The sequence below is a fragment of the Polypterus senegalus genome, chromosome 1 (assembly GCF_016835505.1).
Source record: "Polypterus senegalus isolate Bchr_013 chromosome 1, ASM1683550v1, whole genome shotgun sequence".
Lineage (NCBI taxonomy): Eukaryota > Metazoa > Chordata > Cladistia > Polypteriformes > Polypteridae > Polypterus > Polypterus senegalus.
Genome location: NC_053154.1, coordinates 124,821,920 through 124,839,231, shown reverse-complemented (window position 1 = coordinate 124,839,231; position 17,312 = coordinate 124,821,920). Strand labels below are relative to the sequence as shown.

At 34.8% G+C, this 17,312-nt stretch overlaps 1 protein-coding gene across 1 annotated transcript in view; it reads left to right on the top strand.

The window, feature by feature from the left end:
• Positions 1 to 4,414: 4,414 nt before the first annotated feature.
• Positions 4,415 to 17,312, top strand: part of LOC120530789 (extracellular calcium-sensing receptor) — a 35,801-nt gene continuing 22,903 nt past the window's right edge. The window contains exons 1-2 of the mRNA XM_039755439.1: positions 4,415 to 4,906; positions 5,498 to 5,725. Coding sequence (XP_039611373.1) covers positions 4,415 to 4,906; positions 5,498 to 5,725 — 720 coding nt within the window. The remainder of the gene's footprint in view (positions 4,907 to 5,497; positions 5,726 to 17,312) is intronic.

Here is a 17,312-nt window from a genome sequence, read left to right as displayed (position 1 = left end):
TGGAAGAATGCTTCAGACTCTTCTTAGACAACAGAACAGGACATATTCGGTTCCATCTCTACCACAAGGGATAATATTTCCTCTTAAAACTGTAGAGGAAATCCAGGCCATGGAATAAAATTTAAAGGACCAAGAACTTAAGAATGTGGTGAGTTGTTCCCATTTAGTTATGAAAACAAGACAGTACATACTCCACATAGCTATATTGCTGTACAGACATAGTTGACTGCATATCTGACAGATAAAACATCTGTGACAACTAGCTAGCAGAGAACCTAATAAATGCGTAACAGATCATTGATAACCATTAATAATTAATAAATTAATTCTGTTTCATGTAGGTGAGTGTCCTGAGTGAGATGGGGGATCAGACTGTTGAAGCAACCAGGAGAATGATGGCCACTGATCTGTTACTGCATGAACTAAAGCAAGTTATCCAGATGGGCAGTTTAAACCATAAGAAGAACATTTTTAGTTTTAACAGCCATCATTGACTTTTGGAGGAATGCTCCTCTCACCTGTAGAATGTTCAAATTAATAATTGCACCATTTTCCTGTCACATCCCAGTTTAAGGTGAGTTTTTCCTAAGCTCATTCCCATGAGAAATATTTTTTTGTGTGTGTGTATGTGTGTGTTCACATGGGAGTGTGAATATTTAGAACTTTTATGATTCTTCAGAGGTAAAGTGATTATACAAAAACAGGATCATAGGCGTATTATTGACTACTATGAAACATTTTTATCAAAGCAGTTTGGACACTGCTCTAGAAAATTTTTGAAAGATATTGTTAGTTCATATATAGGCAATTGCACCGATGTGATCACATTACAGAAAAAAAACTGACACTCTATAATGTATATAATAGATACTCCATGTCTATTTTTTTGTTCCCAACTTTAAGTTACTGTACATTTTTTATTAAGTTATTAAACTGCAGTTTTTTCCTCCTTCTTTACCTAATTAACAAATTTAATACATATAACACATTTTTGTATAAACATTACACACACTATTATGCATATTTCTTACATACTGTACAACGTATGTCAACCCAGAAATTTTTACATTATTATTTATAATCTTAATTAATTAACAATTGCTTATTTTGCTAGCTTGCTATTATTGTTTGTTGGACTGAATTCTGGTGTTTTTTTTCCTATTTGCCTTTAGGGCATTTTTTATGCATTGTGAATTTATTGTTTCTGCTTGAATGTTCTGTTAATCCCTGTGCCCCTCAATATCTCCACTTCAATTATTTACTGTGATGGAAAACTTTCTGGTAATGATAAAACAAAAAATAAAGATGCATACTGTTAAAATGCTGTTGTATATGTTTATTTAGTTGGAGCCCTCAATAAAGTGTTCAGTAAAGCTTTTAGTGTTTAATGAGTCCTTATTGTGTCCTGGTGACTGAGGCGTTACAAGGTTTATGAATTTGCATTCAAATTAAAACAATTATAACTAAAATCAAAATATGGGCTATTACTGGACTCACCTCTGTCCTAACATGATACAAACCCATGATCCACAGCGGCTGGATGAGCGATCAGCATTCTGGTCAGATTTCAGTTATCAGTACAAACACATGAAATGCAGGATGTCACATTTTACAAAAAGTGCACTACTTAACAGAATATCATGCTTTTTGTGTTTGTTTGGTTTTTTTTTTCTCTCATCCTTATTCATTATTTTCTCTAAAGTCTTTTTGCAAACGAATAAAGTTAAAGACCACCTTCTTGAGGTGCAGACACATTCCAGCATGCTGGCAGATATCTGTGGAAGGTGATGTTTTTATTATTTTAGCCATATGGCCCTAAATGAACTATCCCATCATTTGAATTAACAGTGATTATATGATTCCAATTTTTCTAAATAAGTAATTTGTGGAAAAATTAATGCAAGTATTTTCTAAAGTGTATACCATTTGGGTGTAAACTTATTACTTTCTTTGAAAAGTAATCATGTGATTTGGTGATAATTCAATACACTAATTCCAAAACACTACTCATAAAGAATATGATACTAAATGTACATTAATTTTATTTGAGTTAAACACCAGATTGCGACTTTTACTATGTCACTATATACCATAAAATTTCAATGCAAAATAGCATTAAGCTTTGCTCATACTTTTACTCTGTAATTTCTGCCTCAGAAGAAAAACCTCTGGGATTCATGTTAAGTTCAGTGAAGTCTGAAACCTACCACATGTGGGTGCCACTCCAGAGACTCAACATTCTATATAAATACATCAGGTGATAAAGCCTTATCTTAATCAGGCATGCACAACATTTAAAATGCACTCTCTACTGCTGCTATTTTTTTCTGTTTTAACAAAAGCAGAGGAACAAGTGTGCAGACAGTTTGGACCACAGGTCAGGCCTTCATTCTCCAAAGATGGAGATATTATTATTGGAGCAATCTTTTCTATTCATGATTCCACTGTTGATAGCAGACAAAATTTTACATCCAAGCCAGAATCTGTATCATGCAAAAGGTTAGTATATTGTGATACACAATTTCAATATGTTTATCTGTATTGTCCAGGTGTCTTGCATGCATTCTCGTTACTTAACAGTAAATTCTCATGTTATTTTTTTTATGATAATATGTGTATATTTACTTAACACAATAAAATCTTCATTTCTATAAATATTTTGAAGTTTAAATTTCAGAGAACTACAGTTTGCTCAGACAGTGAGATTTGCAGTTGATGAAATTAATAACAATACAGATATACTTGGCACATTTGTAGTGGGATACAAAATCTATGATTCTTGTGGTTCAATTCCTCTGGCCTTAATGTCTGCCATGGATTTTGCAAATGGACAAGATAAATCATTTACATCAAAAACGGCTTGCTCTTCATCTAAGTTCGTCCCTACAATAATAGGAGAAAGTTCATCATCTTCCACTGTAGCTCTTGGATCAACATTTGCACCATTCCGTATTCCTCTGGTAAGAAAATGACTTGTTTAATCTAAAGATATTATATTGTATATAGGCTGAAATATTTGATGTAGTGAAGACTGAGTAGAGCATAGAGGTTATGTCAAGAACAAGAATGCATGTTTTCAAAACCAAATTAACTGTTATGCCAAGATTTAAAAGAACAACATAAATAATATGAACATTTTTGTTTCTGTTTTATACACTTCACAAGCAGATGCCCAAAAATCAGCAGCACTTGATTTTAATAATTAAAACTGTAAAATCATTTTCTAGCAAAGGTAATACGATTAGCTTTACAAAGTTGTAAACTTCCAGAGCATTTTTTAAATATGTAGCATTAAAAAATTGAATTAAGTCAGTTTAATAAATGGATACACAGGAAAAAACATGCTTCTTTCCTTTCTCTCTGTGTGTTGTTAAAATAACACAACTTATTTTCCTGCATTACTCAGTAATACTCTTTGTTTTTTATATAATAAGGTATGTTGTTCACAAAAATGAAAAACTGCTTTTAATTGAATGGTTTTCTTATGCATTTTAATATTACTTCAGTAAAGATAGTATTAAAATCATAACAATGCTCATTTAAAAAAAAAAGGGGTGTTACATGTTTTAATAGTGAATTTACTGTACAGTGAAAGGTGAGAATGACCTAAAACTTGTAATGAACAGTTATGCAACAAATACAGTTTATTGTTCATATGTTCTTTTATACAGCTTTTCAGAGAGTATGATTACAAGACATCTCACAAAATATAAAAACATAAGTCCAAAAGTAAAAAAAATGTAAATGTGGCTTCGCAAGATCACAGTTTGCTCAGATAGTCAAATCTGAATGTAAGGGAAAGTTTTTTTAAGCTTCCTGCTGCTCAGTGTTTTGAGTGAGTGTTAATTAGTACCCCAAAATAAATTATAGTAAGATAAAGACTTAATAGTTAAAAAACAGTTCTTTGAAAAATGTGTTATTTTTGTATCATGTATTTTTCAAGATATATATTTCTAAGTTAAAAATGTATGCATTATCATTATTTTTCACAGCTCTGGTGTGTTGTTGAACAAGCATTTAACATGGATGAATAGACGGTGGTTATTATTGCTATTAAATAAATAAAAATACATTTTCAATTGATTATTTTCTACAGGTAAGTCACTGTGCTACCTGTGCCTGCCTAGATGACAAAAGAGAGTATCCGTCGTTTTTCAGAACACCACCCAGCGACAGTTATCAGTCGGCTGCATTAGTTCATCTTTTGAAACATTATGGATGGAACTGGATTGGAGTAGTCAGAAGTGACAATCACTATGGAAACTCAGGAATGAGTACATTTATGGAAAAAGCACAAAAAGAAGGAATATGCATTGAATATTCAGAGACATTTTATAGAACTGATTCAAATGAAGTGCGCAAAAAGATTGTCAACACAATAAAAACATCAACTGCGAAAGCTGTAGTTGCTTTTATGGTAACAGCTGATATATTGGTTTTACTGCAGGAAATTCTCAATCAAAATGTTACTGGTATTCAGTGGATTGGCACTGAGGCATGGTCTACTGACCCTGTATTGATTGCAAAGACAGAATTCACGTTTCTGCTCGGTACAATTGGCCTTGGAGTTCAGCAAACATCAATCCCAGGCTTTAAAGAGTTCCTATACAATATTAATCAGGAAGACCTTGCGGCAAGTCCTACAATGAAGGAATTTTGGGAAGAAGCTTTTCAGTGCACTTTTTCTAATAAATCTAACTCTAATAAAACAATATGCAGTGGTTTTGAAGACTTACGTGAGAGGGGCCTTGTTTACAATGATGTGACTAAAATACGAGTTGTTTATAATGCTTACAAAGCAGTGTATATTGCTGCCCATTCTATGAACAACTTATTCTCTTGTTCTAAGTCCAAAAATCTGAATAGCACACGTTGTGGGAAAGATCTTAATGTAGAACCTTGGCAGGTAAGAGATATTGCACCGTATACCCAGACCTTCAACAGCAACGACATAATATGCAAGTGTTTTTCAAGGTTAAGTTAATGAAAGGTTCACTACATTACTTTGGTCACATTAGACCGCGTAGAGTAAAAATAAAATTTACCAAGAATTTCACTGCTTTAAAAGTTATACTTATTCTGCTTTACATATCATTAGATGCATTAACAACATGGGTGCTTTTTAAAAAATATAATTTGTAAAATAAGCTTTTTTGGAATTTTTATTAATTTATAATTAAAATGACCAATATTTTAATATTGACTTTTTAATTGGTGTGGCAAAAAAGGTCACATTTTTTATCTCTTGAAAAATAAAATAAATATTGAATAATGTCTTTGAAATTCTGAACATTTTTTTGTGATCAATTGTTTATTGAACATTTGTTCAAATATGAAAAATTCAGCCATACACAAAATATTGCAGTACACACTCATCTACCCTGCCCTCACAGCGCCCTAGCCCTCATTTTCTTCACTCATAGTTCAGCAGTTTAATAAACAGTAATTTCAACAAGCTGTCACAAACAATATTTTTTATGCATTTTCATAATTACAGGTTTTGGAACAGTTGAAATATGTAAATGTGACTCTTGCAAATGGACAAAGGCTTATTTATAATGAAAATGGAAGCCTAGAAGTAGGGTATGATTTAGTTAACTGGCAAATAAACAAGAATGGAAAGACTGAAGTGCTGACCGTTGGTTACTATAATCCTTTTGCTCCATCTGGGAGGTTTTTTACATTCAACGACAGAACTATTACCTGGTCAAATGGACAAGAACAGGTATTGTTTAAAAATTACATTTCTTTGCTTATTTAAACGCAATCTCAGTGTAAACTTCTTGTACATTATGTGCTTATTCATTCATTTGGCATTTACAAAAGTGGATTACAATAAGTAATCTTTTTAAACAACTATTATGAGGTAATTAAGAAACTGGCTAAAACATCAATCACTTTTTCATTTAAATTGAAATTTCAGAATTATTTTGTCAGCAGAAGGTTATTGCAAAAGATTGAAAGTTTGTTTCAAGGGCATAAAGACAATAGTTTATAAAATATCAGCCTAACTTAAGTAGTTTACTTGACTATAAGATGTTTACGTTTTTTAATATTTAACATTGCAATAGTGGTTTAGAGAAAAACTTAATATGTATGAGAGGTGTATTAATTAATGCTAGACATTATAACAAGCAAAGTAAAAAAATGTTTTAACATTTTTATGCTTACTTCAATTTTTTAACAAACTATCAAAACACACATTGCCAAAGATTTTGAATAAAAGTATTCAGAAATAGTTATTGTTTTATTTTGCCTGAAATCTTATGTCAAAACAGCAAATTAGCCTTTTCCGGTTGTCTTGGTATGTCAGAGTTTGTGTGTGCGCTGCCCAGGACTGTCAACTTCTCTTAGGACTTTTTACTGTAGCCACAAGAGAAACTGATTAGTTTCTGGGAACCTGAACAGATTTACAATAAATATGTTTGACATTCTAGGTTCCAAACTTTGTCTGCAGTGAAAGTTGTACCCCAGGTTCCAGAAAATCCATCAAGAAAGGAAAACCTTTTTGTTGCTTTGATTGTATCCCATGTGCACGAGGAAAAATCACTAACACAACAAGTAAGTACACATAATGTAATACATCCAATTGGTCACAAGTGTAATCTTAATTAATGTATATATTTACTTTAATGTAATAAAAAGATGTTCTTTTGAGTTTATTTGTAGGGATATAATATATTTGTACATTTTAATTCCTTATTTTGTTTTACAGATGCTTTGGATTGTATTGAATGTCCATGGCAGTACTGGTCAAATGATCAAGGAAATCAGTGCATTTTGAAAAGAACTGAATTTCTGTCATTTAAGGAATTTTTGGGGATAATACTAACTACATTTTCTGTCATTGGAACTTGCTTAACTTTAGCAATTACTGTGATTTTCTTTATCCATAGAAATACACCTATTGTCAAAGCAAATAACTCTGAACTAAGTTTCCTTCTCCTCTTCTCTTTGACCTTGTGCTTCCTGTGTTCAGTGATTTTTATTGGTCAGCCTACAGTTTGGTCCTGTATGATGAGGCACACCACCTTTGCAATCACATTTTCCCTTTGCATGTCTTGTATATTGGCTAAAACAATTGTTGTGTTAATGGCTTTCCGAGCCACACGGCCTGGTCATAAATTCAAGAAGTTGTTTGGGCCATTGAAACAAAAGTTAGGTGTTGCTTTTTGTACATTTATTCAGTGTGTAATCTGTGTGCTCTGGCTGACACTGGCACCTCCTCTCCCTTATCAAAATATAAAGCACTACAAAGATGTCATAATTTTGGAATGTGATTTAGGATCATCTTTAGCTTTTTATGCTACATTAGGATACATTGGACTTCTCTCACTGTTGTGTCTTGTTCTTGCTTTTTTAGCTCGGCAGCTGCCAGACAATTTTAATGAAGCAAAATATATTACATTTAGTATGATTATTTTTTGTAGTGTGTGGCTCACGTTCATTCCAGCTTATATCAGTTCACCAGGGAAGTACGTAGTAGCAGTAGAAAGTTTTGCCATCTTAGCTTCTAGCTTTGGTTTACTCTTTTGTATTTTTGCTCCACGGTGTTACGTTATATTGATTGAGCCTGAAAAAAATACAAGGAAGCATATGATGGGTAAAACATTATCTAAAACAAAATAAATCAGAGTACAAGTGTAAGAATTTGTGCGTGTGTGTGTATATACAGTGTATATATATATATACAGTATATATATAACTCTTACTTTTCTAAAGTATCACAACACTGAATTTTCCATTCTCCTATGCTGAGGTATTAACTGCAAAGTGTACAGTAATAAAAATGTTTTCTATAAACAGCAATGTAATAATTTCTTTGCCACTGCATTATTTTCTGACAATTTGTGAAAGCTTACAAAGCTTTGCTACAATGCTCAATTTTAAAGGCTCATGTAAGTTAAGAAAATTGTAATTACAGTTTATATGTTAAGGTTTCACAGAAACAATAGAAAAGGACATATTATTGTCATACACATATTTTTATATACACAGACAGAAAAACTGTATTTTTGAAGTTGTGTGTTAAAGCCCTTCTTAAATATGTAATACAATATTTTTATTAGAAAATGTTTACACTAATAAAATTATACTTTTAAATGGAATCTGTGCTATTGATTTTTATTAATGAAATTATTCAAAACATTCCAAGGTCATCCTGCCCCTACAGCCTTTTCTTAAAAAAATAATGATTTGTATGTCCACAAGGGAAATGGGTGAAATGCCAATAGTTAATTGTTTGCATTTACACACTGCATATTTCCATATTTAAATCATTAATAAATGGGAGAAGTGTGTTTTCTTCAGCTACTACTTTGAGTTGTCAGTTAGTCAGTCATTTTATAACCTGCTTAGTCCTGAGCAGGGTCGCACAGGGTCTGCTGGAGCACATTCCAGCTAGCACAGAGTACAATCAATCAAAAACAAAAAAAAATTACTAGATAGATAGATAGATACTTTATTAATCCCAGGGGGAAATTCACATAATCCAGCACCAGTATAAAAGCAGACAATAACTTTGAGTAATATTAGCATTTACTCCTCCGGATGGAATTGAAGAGTTGCATAGTGTGGGGGAGGAACGATCTCCTCAGTCTGTCAGTGGAGCAAGACAGTGACAAAAGTCTGTCACTGAAGCTACTCCTCTGACTGGAAATGACACTGTTCAGTGGATGCAGGGGATTCTTCATGATTGACAAGAGTTAGCTTAATGCCCGTCTCTCTGCCACAGATGTTAAACTGTCCAACTTTACTCCTACAATAGAGCCTGCCTTCTTAACAAGTGAGGCGTCTTTCATCTTTATGCTGCCTCCCCAGCACACCACCACGTAAAAGACGGCACTTGCAACAACCGTCTGGTAGAACATCTGCAGCATCTTATTGCAGATGTTGAAGGACGCCAACCTTCTAAGAAAGTATAGTTGGCTCTGACCTTTCTTACATAGAGCATCAGTATTGGCAGTCCAGTCCAGTCCAATTTGTCATCTAGCTACAATGAAGTATTGTATAAAAACTATAAATTATACTTATTGGAATACAGATTTCATGTTTTTCAGAAATTGTTGCTCACAGTTTCTTATGTTTATGGATGTGTTTATTCTTTATGAATACATACCTTTAAAAAAGCTTGTGGTTTAAATTTCAGAGAATGGAATTTTGCTCAGGCAGTAAGATTAGCAGCTGAAGAAATAACAGTACAGACATATTTGATACTCTTTCAGCAGGATACAAAATCTGTGATTTCTGTGGTTCTATTCATCTGGCTTTAATGTTTGCACTGGACTTCATAAATGGACAGGATATACAGTATCATTTTCACCAAATACTCTTCCAATCTTTTAAAACATTTTGGGTGGAACTGGATTGGAGTAGTTAGAAGTAACAATTATTATGGTAACATTGGAACAGCTTCATTTAATGAAATAGCAAAAAATGAAGGAATCTGCTTTGAATATTCCGAGAGCTTTTAACAGGACAGATTCAAATAAAAAAGTGATGAATGTTGTCAACACAATAAAAGTATCATCTTCAAAAGCTGTGTGTACTGACGTTTCTCCTTCTTTCGTATGCAGGATATAATTTCCAATGAATTAATTTGTTGCATAGACTTGACACAAATCTTCCTTTAAAAGTTCAACAACTTTATTTCGAACAACAGTAACAAATTAATCTTATAACAGTTAGTAAATATTAAGACACGGTCAAAGTCCGTATTGCTCCATTTCATTCTGCCCGCCAAAATTCCCCCCTCTCACATCTGGAATCACACAACACATATCTTGCATGCGCACATGAACTCTCATTGAAACACATGAAATTAACAATGGTGCATTTACAAATATTCAAAAACTACTCTTGTGTAAAGGTCCACTTACATTACAGCTCTTAGACTGTGGTTGCTTTTATGGTTACAGCAGATGTTGTGATGTGACTGAAAGAAATTTACAATCAAAACGTTGCTTGTATTCATTGGATTGGCACTGAAGCACAGGCTACTGACACTGTATTCGTTTCAGAACAGAATTTAGTTTTTTCCTAGGGACAACTGGCCAACTATTCCAGGCTTTAAAAAATCCTCTTTAATAAAACCCCTGTGTGCGTCCAGGTGTCCGTGTGTGTGTCTTCTGATGAAGTGCCCATACGCGGGGCCACACGACACATGTTCAGTCTCTTCCTGTGCATTCCCGGTGTGTGCAGAGAGAGACACACACAGGTGCGTGCACGAGAGAGAGACACACACACGATAGACACACACACAGGCGCGCGCGAGACAGACAGACGCACACACAGGCGCACGCGAGACAGACAGACACACACACACAGGCACGCGTGAGACAGACACACACACACATGCATGTAATCAATACCAGACTTTGAAATCAATTGAGTTCAGTACAATTCAAAAACATTTTGACAATATTTATTGTCACGTAACAGAACTGAGCATGTATGTATGACTGCAGATATGTATAATGTTCCGTCACAGTATATAATGTTTTTAAATTTACTAAATAAAAGTAGGGCTGCATTTCAAAATAAGACAAAATAAAATGTGAAAATTGTGCTTGTTTAAATAAAGTGCTTAACTTTAAAATAAAATAAATGGAGAAAAAGCTTGAATTTCCCCTTTTCTGTTTCACATCTTGACTCAACAGTCTCAACTAATTTTACAGATAATAAACCTCAACACATCTTAACAATTATACAGTTTTAAATGCTCACTTTCTTCCCCTCTTATATTCATTGCCCCACTTTTTTGCTCAGTGAGAGAATTGAGCTCTATCTTGTCCTGCCAGGATTTTAATTTATTAATTGATTTGAGTGGGTATATTTGTTTGAAACCTTTATGTTTTGTCTCATAATGTTGTTTCACATTGGCACTTTTAACAAGTGCCACGGTTTCTGAACATATGAGACACACTGGTTTAGTGCTCCCAAGTGGTGAGTATGAGCAGAAATGAATTTGTCCATTCTGGATTAAATGCCCTATTTTCACTGTCCACTTTCCTTTTTTTGGAGAGCGCCATCTCTGTCTCACCCGTCTTTTCTTTTTCCAGCACAGTTGTCTGTATCTCTCACATTCTTCGGCTTATTTTTCCCTTTGTTTTTTCTACATGTATTGCTATCTTTCTTTTCCTCTCTACCATCTCTCTTACTTGCCTCTAACTCTCTCATCTGTCTGCGCTGTAACGTAAAGTAAAGCAATGTTCACCTCCTAGAATCCATAGACTTGATTGGCTGAGTGGTATCACGTGAAATGGCTTAACGCGCATACAATTGGTCTGTGCATTTCCTCATCCACTAAAACATTACCGTAAAGAGTACAAAAGCTGCCCCGCCTAAAATAGAAGCGCCCCGCCAGGTTTTAAATAATAACCTTCTGTTTTGGCTGTAAGTTTGGGTCTGCCTGTTAGTGACCTCTGCTTTAGGTGCTTTCCCACTGCAGGAACTTTTTTCAGGAACCAATGATTTTTTAGAAATTTAGGAAATTTTGTGTCATTCCAACTGCAAGAACTTCAGCCAGGAACTACTGTATTGTTGGCGGGGATTGGGTGATTACTTCTGCTCATTGATTGACAATAAGCACTGGTTCGGTGTTGCAAATCTGTTAGTAGTTTGGAATTCAGAGAGTTATCAGTGAAGATGGCACTCTGCGCCCTGCACCTCTTGAAGCAATAATTTTACCCATGAGCATAACATTTTTGCTCCCCATCATTCTTCATAGTAATCTCCATGGAGCATCATACCATACACCAAATCAAAACAATAATCTCCCCCGTGAAGTCACGATCACTTTGAAGCAATAATGTGGAAAGCTCCCTCATGAACTCCCAAAGATGCCTCACTTTGCACGCTATATATTCTGCATAAAGGTTAAAGTTCAGGTTGTGCGGCGGAAATACCACACATGAAAGTAGCCAAAGAGTTCAAGTGGCAGAGGGCCTACATTGTACAGAGACTCAATCATTCCTGAAAAATGCTTGGGAAAAAGGAAAACAACTATTGTGTCCTTAGTTTCCCAGTCACTTTGATGTTTCAGTCCCTGAACAGGAATAGTAGCTTGGTCAAAGTATATAGTAGAAACAGACACAATATAATCAGCAATATAATCAGGAACCATTTGTAATGACTGTTAAACTTTTATTTTTGGGGAAATAAGTAACAAATGTGGTTGCAGTATCAACACCTGAACTAATGGTATATGATAAAGCAAAACAGTTATTCTTCAGCCTGGATATGCTAAAGCTGATGGGGTATTGTACCAGGACTACTGTACCAGGCAGACAATTCCTCAGTTTGCAAGCCGTGTAATGAAATGCATTAGTTACATTTGTTTTGTTTATACTTATTTTTAGAACAATGCCATGCTCCTTCCATAATGTAAATGCTGAGATGTATACGTTAATATGTTCTGTTTTGTATAGAGAAGGGGTGAGAAGTTAAACAAACTGACGCCTTTTATTAGCTAACTAGAAAGATTACAAATATGCAAGCTTTTGAGGCAACTTGGGCCCCTTCTTCAGGAAAGATTCAATACAGAAACTAAAATTCCCTGTCTTTATATATACACTAGAACAGATACGGTATTGGAAAATCTTTAAGTGAGACATCTTAGATGTAAAAAATTAATAGACATCTCCAGGCTAAGATTTATTTAGTGAGAGCCGAAGAGAGGAGAACAATGTATAGTCAAGATCTTTTGATAACTGTCCAGAAAAGTCTTTTGAAGCTTCTGATGAGTTTTTCAATACAATGTGGATCTGCAGTCAGGTTGTCTGTGTCAGTCAGAGAGATGCAAACAATCCTCATACCTAACCATAAAACTCTTGTCTCTATTCAAACCATGTTGCAATATGTTACATTTTAGCATGAGTTTAACTTCCCATTCTTTTCTCTCTTGCTGTGTTCTGAAGTTGTCCATGAGCACTGTGACTTTAAAGTCCCTCTCACAGTGTCTTATGCTGTTGAAGTGAGCTGCTACAGGTACATCTCTTTTGCCATGTTTAATATGGAACCACTGTAAGTTCGTTCTTTGGCGGAATGTTTGTCTATTTTTTCCCACATAGAGTTCAATGTCGGGACATTTTATACAGAGAATTAGGTAGACCACATTAAATGATCTGCTGGAAAATGATCCCTTTATGTGATGTTCTAGTCAGCAGTGTGATATAAGTACACAATCTGTATCATAAATGTAGTTAGCCAATAAAAGATGTCATTTTACATAACTCAATACATCCATAATGGCTAACACGGTACAACACCCTAGTAGTATAGAGTTAAAGCACTAACAAGCCATAAAATGAAATTATTGGCACAGATTGTTTTCTAATTAAGCAACTGGGTTGGAATAAAGCCCTGCTGCCACTTTGGCCCTCCAGGGCTGACTTTGCCCACCCCTGTCTGATAAACTTTATAGTATTAAGCGCAAATAACTCAGGACAGTACTCTGCTGCCATCTACTGGATAACATCATGCTACACAAAAAAAAAAGAATATTTCTATGCTTTATGGTAACTTTAAGGTAACTCATCAATATTCATGAGTGTGGTGGTGCCTTCAATGAAAAACAATGGTAAACAAAAAACTGCATAGTCAACGAATCGAGCAATAGTAATTACCATGGAAATTGGCCATTGACATGCGAAGTGAAACTGATGCATAATATAACACTGCACGATCGAATGACTGTGATATCCTCAGTGAATTTGGTTGCGTGAAGTTTCACCATGGTGCCACAGTAGCTGCATGACAAAAAGATAAAATACTTGCAATCAGGTGCAAAGACAAGCAAGATGTTAGCCCCTATGCACTGTTCACAATGTGGTAACTGCTAATGTTTGTGTCAGGGGAAATATAGAAGTCACAAAGCCTTGTACTGTGGTACCCTGCAATAACAGAATGGGATCATTGATCACACAGGTCATTCTTATATGCAAGCAACAGAAAAAATCTAAGAAAAGTGTTGTAAATACAAGCACACAAAGATGGAAAAAGTTTGGGGAATCCACCCCATATAATGTAAACAAAACAAGCAGTCACAAGAGACTTTGCCCAGAGTGGGACTGAGACAGAAGGATGGAGGTAGGGTTTTTATAGGCAGTAGAAAGGAAGAGGCGGGTATAGGAAGGAAGAGGCAGAAATGAGGTCTGGAGAGGAATGAGGAAGCTGATTAGGGCTTAGGTCTTCTTGTCATCTGGTGATCTGCAGAGGAAGGAGAAATGGTGTTAATGCACAGTTTCAACCCCTGACTCTCAGTTCACGCTCGGTTAATTTTGACTGCCTCCCAAGCGCACATTTGTGACAGTGTAAAAAAAAAAAAATACATTACAAATTCCTTCCTAACAGAGAGGCTAGCAACAGGACACTTAAAACTCAATTGAATGTATCCATTTCAAAGTATGGAAAATTCATGCCACTGATTCAGTTCTACACAACTGTGATACTGATGATAATAAAACTTTTGCTTTCTGATACATTGTTTTATGAGTTTTTTTTTACAAGTTCATTATTTATCATATACAGTATGCATAGGCCTATACGGCAGCATCCTGGTAATAAATGGTCTAGCAGTCAAAGTGTTAATTAAACCATTTTAAATGAAACATTAAATGTTCCATAGTAATACGCAAAAAAATGTTATGCTGTCCATGTTGTTATTTTGCTATGCTTTGAAATTATAATTTGTTTCTCTTTCATGATTAGAACAGCACTTTATATTTATTATATTGAATTATTTCCTTTTATTTTGCTGCCCCTTTTATGGTTGTTGGGTTAATGTTTTACATGTACTGTGGGGTATTGAACCCCAAGGAATGTCTAATACTAGAAATCAATTAGATCCCTTCAAGGAGATGCAACAAAAGGGATTAAAGGGGTGCAACAAATTTCATGTTGGCTTTATCACAGGACTTCCAGATATAACTAGGTCTTTAATTAATTTAGGAATAATAAAATACCAAAGACTGGTTAGAACATTACCAGTACAGTGCTTGGAAAAATGATGACCATGAAATATTGGCTGTACACACCCAAAGTGTGTAATACTAGTCAAATTAAATACCTCATACAAACAGAAAAAACAGAAACACAAGATATTTTTTTAATATTTTTTATGGATTAATGACAATTAGGCATACTAGAAGTAAAATACTACAAGTAGCAGTATTATCTACTGTATGTACCTCTTTTGGGAATGCTAAGCAGGATGCAGTAAGCAACACAAACATCATGTTAAGTGAATGGTGTTTTAATGTTATTAGAAAATTATGTACTTTGAAAAAATATTTTAGAAACAAATTGTTGTACTTACTACAGGGTAGAACTAGTATAGATAAAATCTTAGGAATTGGCCGGCTACCCTAGGGGAGTGCAGGTGGGCTGAGATGAAAGGCCATTAACAGGCCATCAACAAGGGCTGGGTTGAGTTTATAGGCCTATGGATGGTTAGTTTTTAGAAATGTTACCATGGGCTGGAATGGAGCTGAATCCACGTAAGCTGTGTCACTGAGCACTACACCCTCCCATTCATGCAAGAGTCATCGTGAGGAGACTATCTCTCTTAGTATGACCATTTCTCTTAGTGGTCATTCCATTCAAGGACCTTGCTGTACCACATCAGAACAAAGACCAAGCCAGACCAGAGACAGAGCCACCTGTTAGCAACCATATGGTCACAAGATGACCTGTTGCTTAGGTTACAGTGTTATTTTTATCACATTCATTTTTCTTTGTTTATTAAGTATTTTAGACATATTACCTATATAATACATGAATAAACTTTCTCTCCTATCCGTTTTGGTACTAATGTAATTGTCTGAATGATGTAAAAGAAAGGGGGAAAATGTTGAACTACAATAGCAGTAAATCCTGATATTGCTGTAAGAGAGGGCATAGAAGCTCTGAACAGAACACTTAAGGATGTAAGAGACAATGAAAATTTAATGGGCAATGTGACTTCTGTTTACAACAAACTGTTCCATTAATTCAAAGAGGTATTATTGCTGGTGAGGTGAGGGCATCCATAAAGTCATTCTTTATATGGGGTAAAATTCACAAACTTAACTCCGATGATTAATATGAGAGTTTAGTTGAAGGGAGAGTATATAGCTTTTTCACAATTGCTTTTGTAAATAAGCAATGGGCAAACAAAGGAGACTTCTAATGGAGATATTAAAATTCTGAACAACCTTGGAAACTTGGTCAGCATCATTAAAGAACTGGCCAAGAAACTTTACCCAGATATTATAAATTTACATAAAAAAAATGATTTGTGGTTTTGTGAAAGAGCCATACTGTCGCCTAAAAATGATAATGCTGATGAAATAAATAATTATCTGTTTGACAAGCTACACTGAAAAAAAAAACCTTATTTATCTGTTTCATATCATGAAGAAGCAGTTCACTATCCTATTGAATTTTTGAATTCCCTTATTCTTCACAGAATGGCTCCTAATAAACTATTCCTTAAAGTTGCTACACCAATAATGTTGTTATAAAATCTAAATGCTCCGAAACTATGTAACTGTACCTGTTTGACAGTGACTGCATTGTAATTCAATATTAGATAGATAGATAGATAGATAGATAGATAGATAGATAGATAGATAGATAGATAGATAGATAGATACTTTATTAATCACAAAGGGAAATTCACATACTCCAGCAGAAGCATTCTGATAAAAATAAACAATAATTAAATTAAAGAGTAATAAAAATACAGGTAAAAACAGACAATAACATTTGCGCAATAGACATATGAACAGCAACAAAATAGCGCTGATTAAAACGCAGCGTCAAAATCGCGCCGTCAAAATCGCACAGACAAAATTGCGGCGACAAAATCGCGAAAGTTTCATTAAATATGAATTACTAGTTTAAAGCATATATAATAATGTTTATTTTAGAAGTCAATATTATGAGACGCGGCATGCCATCAGCACAGCACGCAGATAGTCCTTATGATCACGCCCTGCATATGTAGGAAGTATTGCAGCAAGACGTCTTGATAGTTGAGCATATTTAGACTTGCTGGCTGCCTGACTGCTGGTAATTCTGCTTTGTATACAACGCGTTATGCCAACCCTCGACTGAGTTATTTGTTCGCGGCATGCCATCAGCAGTTATAACAGTAATAACCTAGCACATAATGTGTATATAATGTGCACGTACGCATCCCACTCTCTTGGCCTTTCTCGCGATTTTGTCATGGCGATTTTGACGGCGCGCATTTGTCGAAAACCAGTTAGCGAGTTTGTCAGCACTCATTTGTCCGTCACGGTTTTGTCGCCGCTTATATGTCTTTCGCG